Source organism: Saccoglossus kowalevskii, chromosome 15, assembly GCF_978046115.1.
Source record: "Saccoglossus kowalevskii chromosome 15, keSacKowa6.1, whole genome shotgun sequence".
Lineage (NCBI taxonomy): Eukaryota > Metazoa > Hemichordata > Enteropneusta > Harrimaniidae > Saccoglossus > Saccoglossus kowalevskii.
The window spans coordinates 2,986,919-2,998,687 of record NC_140655.1 but is presented as its reverse complement, the minus strand read 5'-3'; the positions used below and the strand labels follow the sequence as shown (position 1 = coordinate 2,998,687).

Here is an 11,769-nt window from a genome sequence, read left to right as displayed (position 1 = left end):
TATATATAAATAATTTGGCAGTTAGATGTTTATATAATATGATTATTAATATTTATACAGCGCCTAAGTCTTTGATGGAGTAATTAACATACATTTTTTTTAGGTTTTGAAAGATTTTTCAATAGAAGTGAAACCAGGCCAGACTGTAGCACTTGTAGGGGCCAGTGGATGTGGTAAATCTACTGCAGTTAGTTTACTGTTAAGATTCTATGATGCAGCATCCGGTGAAGTAAGTAATTATTATCACTTACTTAGGTAGTCTTTGAGTGTAACTCATGAATAGTCAAAGTAAAACTTAGGTCAAAGGGTTAACACTGTTCTAAATGTTGAATATATAGACATCTAAACCTGATGTATAACGTAATGGTTATCAGAGAGATTGTGGCTACACACTCAGCAGTGAAAAAAAAGAATGCATTTGCCAGGCTTTAATTGGGCATTCGTATTTGAAAGAATGTTTTTTCAAGGCAGACATAAATTAAGCTTTAATCCTTTGAACAGTTTTTATCCTCAATGCATGTAAAAGATATAGTTGTTGTATTTCTCTAAATGCATTATGCTAACGTAGCTCAGTAACTCATTTTTGTTATAAGCACGAGATATGCTTCTTCAATCCAATAAATATACAAATAAATTAGAAAATGAATAATTTTTTTTATTCTTCAAAATCATATTTGTTAATCAAATGTTTAAATTTGTTACAGATCCTGATTGATGGACATGATATCAAATCATTAAATCTGCAATGGCTTCGACAGAGTATTGGATTGGTTAGTCAAGAGCCTGTTCTATTCGGTTACAGCATCCGGGAAAATATAGAACTTGGACAAGAGGGTGTTACCTTTGATGAAATAGTCAAAGCGGCCAAGGACGCCAATGCTCATGATTTCATTAGTAATCTTCCAAACGTAAGTGTGAAGTTCAAATTTTATATGACAGTACAGTGGGACCGGTGTATAGTGACTGTATCTTAGGTGCTTGTGAAAATTGTCCTTTATAGACAGGTGGTCTTTATAACACAGGGTTATTATTAAATATGTTAATAAAATTATGCCAATAATTCTTCAGTTGTAGGGCAATAGAATGGAATAGAATAGAATAGAATATTGCTTTATTACAACGTTAAAGAAAATTTGACAATTCTTTTTTGGTTTCTACACATATTTCTACAATATGTCAACAGATATTTGAAGATAATAAAATATACTTTTGTGTAAGGTTTAACACTACTTTGTCAGACAAAAACTGAAATAAGATGTATATAAAGTTTGTCAATGATGATGAAAGAAAATGCTCAACATTCATAGATAATCCTAAAAGTTTAGACTGCATTCCATCTTTCACTTTAGTCTACATCCAAGTTTGGTGAATGCTACATATTCCTTTTAGTAAATCAAGTAATTTTCTGTTGTTGTCCAACAATATTCAGATTTTATGATGTTAATATCTTTTGTGAGTATTTTTATAATGTCTAGTCAAAACTAATCCTGTAAAAGAAAACATTTCAAACTAACATTTAAGAATAGCAAAAAAGGAGGTCCTGATCTAACAGACGATATAAATTTTGAAAACAGGGATGAGATGTCTAATAAACATTTTATGTCATTTTAAGGGGTATGATACTTTAGTTGGTGAACGAGGAGCGCAACTCTCAGGTGGGCAGAAACAGAGAATTGCTATTGCAAGAGCATTAGTACGTGACCCAAGAATACTGCTTTTAGATGAAGCAACGTCAGCCCTTGATACGGAAAGTGAGAAAGTTGTACAGACTGCATTGGATAAGGTAGATATATTGTATATAAATAAATTATAAAATTAGTGAAAACTTCTAGGACCAATAAATATACAGAAATGGTGGTATAGGTAATCATAGTCCTTCCTATCTATACTTTGTCCAAAACATCTGGTTATTTTGAATATTTACCAAGGACTACGATTACCTACTACCATTTTGTATATATTATACATGCATCTCTAAAAATAGATCACTGTCATTTACTTTTGTGATAACTAAATTATTACAATTTAATTTGGCATATATTTATGCTTAGGATTAGCTAAAACAGTGAAAAATAATGATTATTGCGTATTTTGTTATGAAACACCATCAACCATTTTTGCAATATCACATACATTAGAATTTCTAGATTGTTTTTGTTGCCATGACTACATGAGAGAATAACACATGATCTGAGTATTAAACATTCGTCTTGTAATATCTGTCACATGGTACAAGTACTAAACCATACCTTACACACATTGAATGGTACAAGTACTAAACCATACCTTACACACATTGATGGTACAAGTACTAAACCATACCTTACACACATTGATGGTACAAGTACTAAACCATACCTTACACACATTGATGGTACAAGTACTAAACCATACTTTACACACATTGATGGTACAAGTACTAAACCATACTTTACACACATTGATGGTACAAGTACTAAACCATACCTTACACACATTGATGGTACAAGTACTAAACCATACCTTACACACATTGAATGGTACAAGTACTAAATCATACCTTACACACATTGAATGGTACAAGTACTAAACCATACTTTACACACATTGATGGTACAAGTACTAAACCATACCTTACACACATTGATGGTACAAGTACTAAACCATACCTTACACACATTGAATGGTACAAGTACTAAATCATACCTTACACACATTGAATGGTACAAGTACTAAACCATACCTTACACACATTGATGGTACAAGTACTAAACCATACCTTACACACATTGATGGTACAAGTACTAAACCATACCTTACACACATTGATGGTACAAGTACTAAACCATACCTTACACACATTGATGGTACAAGTACTAAACCATACCTTACACACATTGATGGTACAAGTACTAAACCATACCTTACACACATTGATGGTACAAGTACTAAACCATACCTTACACACATTGATGGTACAAGTACTAAACCATACCTTACACACATTGTCTTCATAGGCCGTTCAGGGTCGTACAACCATTGTTATTGCACACCGACTATCAACTATTCAAAATGCAGACGTTATAATTGCCATGGATGATGACCACCATGTCGCTGAACGAGGAACACATTCACAACTCATGCTGCAAGATGGCATCTATAAACAGTTGGTGGTGCTACAAATGGTGGCCGAAGTTGAAGCGGATGAATTAGCCATACCCATTAGTATGTATATACATTGCTGTCAGAACTAGTATTGTTTTTCTGTTCTCTGGTCTATCTTTACTTCCACCTTGCCACACTGCACACTATACCCAGGTATATATTACTCATAACACAGTGGTTATCGTATCTACCTATCTCACCAATATTGTCGTTTAAAATTGACTTACGGTTAGCTGCACACTCGACATTGAATAAAAAAAAGATTACATTCTGCCCACCAGTCAGGCTTTCACCATTCGTATTTGGGAGAATTGCAGCATGATGGCATTTCAGAGGGGACCTAAAGCTGTCATTCCTGTGCACATAAAAAGACCGAGTTGAGTCTCATAAGTAGCGCTTTTCACTGGGCAACTGACGTATTCCTCTTAATAAAATAAATATCAAAACAGAACTTCAAAAGACTGCTAGATATGTTTCTTATGTAATGTCTCTTCTCACTATATTACAATACAAATCTATTTTTAAGATGCTGAGGAGTCTATCACTATATCACATGAGGAAAAACTGCTACTGAAAAGACAGGCATCACTGAAGAGGCAATCATCTACAGTCAGTCAAAAGTCTTTGAAGGAGGAGGACCCTAAATTGCTAAAGGTATAAGATTTATTAACAACTTTTATGTATAATATACATTCTTTTGTCACTACTGAGACATACAAACCTGTCTAAACTGAACATCAGTACAATGAAACCTGTCTGAACTGAATACCAACACAGTGAAACCTGTCTGAACTGAATACCAACACAGTGAAACCTGTCTGAACTGAATATCAACACAGTGAAACCTGTCTGAACTGAATACCAACACAGTGAAACCTGTCTGAACTGAATACCAACACAGTGAAACCTGCCTGAACTGAATACCAACACAGTGAAAACTGTCTGAACTGAACACCAACACAGTGAAACCTGTCTGAACTGAATACCAACACAGTGAAACCTGTCTGAACTGAATACCAGCACAGTGAAACCTGCCTGAACTGAATACCAACACAGTGAAACCTGTCTGAACTGAATACCAACACAGTGAAACCTGTCTGAACTGAATACCAACACAGTGAAACCTGTCTGAACTGAATACCAACACAGTGAAACCTGTCTGAACTGAATACCAACACAGTGAAACCTGTCTGAACTGAATACCAACACAGTGAAACCTGTCTGAACTGAATACCAACACAGTGAAACCTGCCTGAACTGAATACCAACACAGTGAAACCTGCCTGAACTGAGCACCAACACAGTGAAACCTGTCTGAACTGAATACCAACACAGTGAAACCTGCCTGAACTGAACACCAACACAGTGAAACCTGCCTGAACTGAACACCAACACAGTGAAACCTGCCTGAACTGAACACCAACACAGTGAAACCTGCCTGAACTGAACACCAACACAGTGAAACCTGTCTGAACTGAATACCAACACAATGAAACCTGCCTGAACTGAATACCAACACAGTGAAACCTGCCTGAACTGAACACCAACACAGTGAAACCTGTCTGAACTGAATACCAACACAGTGAAACCTGTCTGAACTGAATACCAACACAGTGAAACCTGTCTAAACTGATCACCTACACAGTGAAACCTGTCTGAACTGAACCCTGACACAGTGAAACCTGCCTGAACTGAACACCAACACAGTGAAACCTGTCTGAATTGAATACCAACACAGTGAAACCTGTCTGAACTGAACACCAATACAGTGAAACCTGCCTGAACTGAACACCAACACAGTGAAACCTGCCTGAACTGAACACCAACACAGTGAAACCTGCCTGACCTGAATACCAACACAGTGAAACCTGTCTAAACTGATCACCTACACAGTGAAACCTGTCTGAACTGAACCCTGACACAGTGAAACCTGCCTGAACTGAACACCAACACAGTGAAACCTGTCTGAATTGAATACCAACACAGTGAAACCTGTCTGAACTGAACACCAATACAGTGAAACCTGCCTGAACTGAACACCAACACAGTGAAACCTGCCTGAACTGAACACCAACACAGTGAAACCTGCCTGACCTGAACACCAACACAGTGAAACCTGTCTGAACTGAACACCAATACAGTGAAACCTGCCTGAACTGATCACCTACACAGTGAAACCTGTCTGAACTGAACACCAATACAGTGAAACCTGCCTGAACTGAACACCAATACAGTGAAAACTGCCTGAACTGAACACCAATACAGTGAAACCTGCCTGAACTGAACACCAATACAGTGAAACCTGCCTGAACTGAACACCAATACAGTGAAACCTGCCTGACCTGAACACCAACACAGTGAAACCTGTCTGAACTGAACACCAATACAGTGAAACCTGTCTGAACTGAACACCAATACAGTGAAACCTGCCTGAACTGATCACCAATACAGTGAAACCTGCCTGAACTGAACACCAACACAGTGAAACCTGTCTGAATTGAATACCAACACAGTGAAACCTGTCTGAACTGAACACCAATACAGTGAAACCTGCCTGAACTGAACACCAGTACAGTGAAACCTGCCTGAACTGAACACCAATACAGTGAAACCTGCCTGAACTGAACACCAACACAGTGAAACCTGTCTGAACTGAACACCAACACAGTGAAACCTGCCTGAACTGAACACCAACACAGTGAAACCTGTCTAAACTGATCACCTACACAGTGAAACCTGTCTAAACTGATCACCAACACAGTGAAACCTGTCTGAACTGAACACCAATACAGTGAAACCTGCCTGAACTGAACACCAATACAGTGAAACCTGCCTGACCTGAACACCAACACAGTGAAACCTGTCTGAACTGAACACCAATACAGTGAAACCTGTCTGAACTGAACACCAATACAGTGAAACCTGCCTGAACTGATCACCAATACAGTGAAACCTGCCTGAACTGAACACCAACACAGTGAAACCTGTCTGAATTGAATACCAACACAGTGAAACCTGTCTGAACTGAACACCAATACAGTGAAACCTGCCTGAACTGAACACCAGTACAGTGAAACCTGCCTGAACTGAACACCAATACAGTGAAACCTGCCTGAACTGAACACCAATACAGTGAAACCTGCCTGAACTGAACACCAACACAGTGAAACCTGTCTGAACTGAACACCAACACAGTGAAACCTGCCTGAACTGAATACCAACACAGTGAAACCTGTCTGAATTGAACACCAACACAGTGAAACCTGCCTGAACTGAATACCAACACAGTGAAACCTGTCTGAACTGAATACCAACACAGTGAAACCTGCCTGAACTGAACACCAACACAGTGAAACCTGTCTCAACTGAACACCAACACAGTGACACCTGCCTGACCTGAACACCAACACAGTGAAACCTGTCTGAACTGAACACCAATATAGTGAAACCTGCCTGAACTGAACACCAATACAGTGAAACCTGCCTGAACTGAACACCAATACAGTGAAACCTGCCTGAACTGAACACCAATACAGTGAAACCTGTCTGAACTGAACACCAATACAGTGAAACCTGCCTGAACTGAACACCAACACAGTGAAACCTGTCTCAACTGAACACCAACACAGTGAAACCTGCCTGACCTGAACACCAACACAGTGAAACCTGTCTGAACTGAATACCAACACAGTGAAACCTGTCTGAACTGAATACCAACACAGTGAAACCTGTCTGAACTGATCACCAACACAGTGAAACCTGTCTGAACTGAATACCAACACAGTGAAACCTGTCTGAACTGATCACCAACACAGTGAAACCTGTCTAAACTGAACACCAATACAGTGAAACCTGTCTGAACTAAACACCAATACAGTGAAACCTGCCTGAACTAAATACCAACACAGTGAAACCTGCCTGAATAGAACACCAACACAGTGAAACCTGTCTCAACTGAACACCAACACAGTGAAACCTGCCTGACCTGAACACCAACACAGTGAAACCTGTCTGAACTGAACACCAATACAGTGAAACCTGCCTGAACTGAACACCAATACAGTGAAACCTGCCTGAACTGAACACCAATACAGTGAAACCTGCCTGAACTGAACACCAACACAGTGAAACCTGTCTGAACTGAACACCAATACAGTGAAACCTGTCTGAACTGATCACCAACACAGTGAAACCTTTCTGAACTGAATACCAACACAGTGAAACCTGTCTGAACTGAACACCAACACAGTGAAACCTGTCTGAACTGAACAGCAACACAGTGAAACCTGCCTGAACTGAATACCAACACAGTGAAACCTGTCTGAACTAAACACCAACACAGTGAAACATGTCTGAACTGAACACCAACACAGTGAAACCTGTCTGAACTGAACACCAACACAGTGAAACCTGTATGAACTGAATATCAACACAGTGAAACCTGTCTGAACTGAATACCAACACAGTGAAACCTGCCTGAACTGAACACCAACACAGTGAAACCTGTCTCAACTGAACACCAACACAGTGAAACCTGCCTGACCTGAACACCAACACAGTGAAACCTGTCTGAACTGAACACCAACACAGTGAAACCTGTCTGAACTGAACACCAATACAGTGAAACCTGCCTGAACTGAACACCAATACAGTGAAACCTGCCTGAACTGAACACCAACACAGTGAAACATGTCTGAACTGAACACCAACACAGTGAAACCTGTCTGAACTGAACACCAACACAGTGAAACCTGTATGAACTGAATATCAACACAGTGAAACCTGTCTGAACTGAATACCAACACAGTGAAACCTGCCTGAACTGAACACCAACACAGTGAAACCTGTCTCAACTGAACACCAACACAGTGAAACCTGCCTGACCTGAACACCAACACAGTGAAACCTGTCTGAACTGAACACCAACACAGTGAAACCTGTCTGAACTGAACACCAATACAGTGAAACCTGCCTGAACTGAACACCAATACAGTGAAACCTGCCTGAACTGAACACCAATACAGTGAAACCTGCCTGAACTGAACACCAACACAGTGAAACCTGTCTGAACTGAACACCAACACAGTGAAACCTGTCTGAACTGATCACCAACACAGTGAAACCTTTCTGAACTGAATACCAACACAGTGAAACCTGTCTGAACTGAACACCAACACAGTGAAACCTGTCTGAACTGAACACCAACACAGTGAAACCTGCCTGAACTGAATACCAACACAGTGAAACCTGTCTGAACTAAACACCAACACAGTGAAACCTGTCTGAACTGAACACCAATACAGTGAAACCTGTCTGAACTGAACACCAACACAGTGAAACCTGCCTGAACTGAACACCAACACAGTGAAACTTGTCTGAACTGATCACCAACACAGTGAAACCTGTCTAAACTGAACACCAACACAGTGAAACCTGTCTGAACTGAACACCAACATAGTGAAACTTGTCTAAACTGAACACCAACACAGTGAAACCTGTCTGAACTGAACACCAATACAGTGAAACCTGCCTGAACTGAACACCAATACAGTGAAACCTGCCTGAACTGAACACCAACACAGTGAAACCTGTCTGAACTGAACACCAATACAGTGAAACCTGTCTAAACTGAACACCAATACAGTGAAACCTGCCTGAACTGAACACCAACACAGTGAAACCTGTCTGAACTGAACACCAATACAGTGAAACCTGTCTAAACTGAACACCAATACAGTGAAACCTGTCTGAACTGAACACCAACACAGTGAAACCTGTCTGAACTGAACACCAACACAGTGAAACCTGTCTGAACTGAACACCAACACAGTGAAACCTGTCTGAACTGAACACCAACACAGTGAAACCTGTCTGAATTGAATACCAACACAGTGAAACCTGTCTGAACTGAACACCAATACAGTGAAACCTGCCTGAACTGAACACCAACACAGTGAAACCTGTCTGAATTGAATACCAACACAGTGAAACCTGTCTAAACTGAACACCAACACAGTGATGCTGATAGTGATTAATCTCTTTAATGTCTATATTTCTCAACAGGAAGAAGTAGAAAATCCCCATTATTTCCGTATATTAAAAATGAATTTACCTGAATGCGGATACATTCTGTTTGGATGTTTTTGGAGTGCTGTAGCTGGAGTGGCCTTCCCCATATGGGCTATATTTTTCTCTGAAGTAATAAAGGTAATAATCTTTTTTTGACTCCCATGTGCGAAGCACAAAATGGGAGTCTTTGCAGTTAGTGTGTTTGTATGTGTGTGTGTGTGTGTGTGTGTGTGTGTGTGTGTATGTGTGTGTGTGTGTCCGACTGTTCCACTGCTATCTCAAGAACCATACATCGGTTTGTGATGAAACTTGGTGCATAGATGCTCTGGGCCAATGCGCAGATTTGATTAGGTTTTGGTAAAATTCCATGCTCGTTAATTACCTAATTTGCATGATAATTAGCTAATTTTTAGCTGTTCTATGACTGTTCCACTGATATCTAAAGAACCACTCATTGGATTTTGATGAAACTTGGTACATAGATGCTCTGAACATATGCGCAGATTTGATTAGTTTTTGGTAAAAATGCGTGCATATTAATTACCTAATTTGCATGATAATTAACTATTTTTTAGTGGTTCCATGACTGTTCCACTGATATCTAAACAACCACTCATTGGATTTTGATGAAACTTGGTACATAGATGCTCTGAACTAATGCTAGGTTTTGATTATTTTTTGGTAAAAATCCGTGCATATTAATTAACTAATTTGCATGATAATTAGCTATTTTTTAGTGGTTCCATGACTGTTCCACTGATATCTAAACAACCACTCATTGGATTTTGATGAAACTTGGTACATAGATGCTCTGAACAAATGCTAGGTTTTGATTAGTTTTTGGTAATAATCCGTGGATACTAATTACCTAATTTGCATAATGACTAGTCAATTTTCGGTTTTTCCACTGATATCTCAAGTACTAATCATCACATTTCAATGAAACTTGGTACATAGATGTCATATGACACTGCACAGACCTGATAATTTTTATGGTAATATCAGTACATATAATTACCTAATTTACATAATTAATTAATTTTTAGCTTTTGATATAAGTAGTGAGCATTACATTTCAATGAAACTTGGTACTTACATACTCAAGGACTATGCAGAGATTGATTGTTTCAGATAAATATTTGTGCATATTAATCACCTAATTTGCATAATTAGTTAATTTTCAGCTTTTCCACGGGTATCTCAAGTACTAATCATCGCATTTCAATGAAACTTGGTACATAGATCCTTTAGGACTATGCAGAGACCTGATTAGTTTCAGGGTAAATAATTGTGCATATTAATTACCTAATTTGCATAATTAATTTTCAGCTTTTCTACTGATATCTAAAGTACTAATCATCACATTTCAATGAATCTAGAATTATGCAGAGACCCAATTAGTTTTTGGTAAATATTTGTGCATATTAATTAACTAATTTGCATAATTAACCAATTTCCAACTTTCACACTGATATCTCAGGTACTAATCATCACATATCAATGAATGTTTATACGTGGATGCTGTAGGACAATAGACAGACCTGGATAATTGTGGGTTAAAATCTGTACATATTAATTACCCAATTTGCGTAATTAACCAATTTTAAGCTTTCACACTGATATCTAAAGTACTAATTTCCATTTTAATGAAACTTAGTACAAAGATGCTCTAGAACAATGTACAAACCTAATTAGTTTGGGGTAAAACTCTGTTCATATTATTTCCCTAATTAGCATAATAATTCATAATTTTTTGGTTCTAATCACATTTCAATTAAACTTGGTACATAGAGTTTTTGTTACATTGCGCAGACCTCATTAGTTTTACAATCAAATCTGTTCATGTTAATTTTCTGATTTGCATAATTAGTTTTCAGCTAAGTAATTTCAAATTATATTTAATGTGTCTCCAATACTCTCTCAGCACATGGGAGTTCTTTCTAAGCTTTCTTTGATTTGTTCTTGTTATTAATTCTCACTTATTTTTTTTTAGAAAATCTGTGTTATCTTAAAAATTGTATTATTTTATTGCTCTGTTGACAGCTGAACTGTACATATTACTGATTGTCTGAAAGCCTAAACTTTATTATCTGTACAGATATATATTCGCTTTACCAAATCTCCATCAATGTCTATTTTCTATTTAGGTATTCATGCTTACAGATGCTAATGAGATGCGAAAGGAAGCTATGTTCTGGGCTCTGATGTTTTTAGCTCTCGGTGGTGTTCTTGGAGTGTCAAATTTATTTTTCAGTTGGATGTTTGGTGTATCCGGTGAAAAATTAACACTGCGCATGAGATCAAAATCGTTTAAAGCTATTTTACGTCAGGTATGTTTAAGTCATGTTGTGAATTTGGTCCTATGTATCTCAAAAAATTGTTAACTACTGACTTGATCTATAATTGGAATAAATGATAGCTCAACTCGGTGCCATTATGTGACTCATAAGGCAGTTTAAAGTGGATTAAAAATTGATCTTGATTCAGACATTCTCTAAAAGTTACTTAGCATGCTACTATAACAACCTATATATAGTACAATAGTACATATGCTGT

The 11,769-nt window shown here is 38.0% G+C and overlaps 1 protein-coding gene across 1 annotated transcript in view; it reads left to right on the top strand.

The window, feature by feature from the left end:
* Positions 1-11,769, top strand: part of LOC100375660 (ATP-dependent translocase ABCB1-like) — a 75,138-nt gene that overhangs the window by 49,453 nt on the left and 13,916 nt on the right. The window contains exons 11-17 of the mRNA XM_085508619.1: positions 104-229; positions 705-908; positions 1,613-1,783; positions 2,997-3,204; positions 3,671-3,798; positions 9,208-9,351; positions 11,361-11,543. Of these exons, the coding sequence (XP_085364745.1) occupies positions 104-229; positions 705-908; positions 1,613-1,783; positions 2,997-3,204; positions 3,671-3,798; positions 9,208-9,351; positions 11,361-11,543 (1,164 nt within the window). The remainder of the gene's footprint in view (positions 1-103; positions 230-704; positions 909-1,612; positions 1,784-2,996; positions 3,205-3,670; positions 3,799-9,207; positions 9,352-11,360; positions 11,544-11,769) is intronic.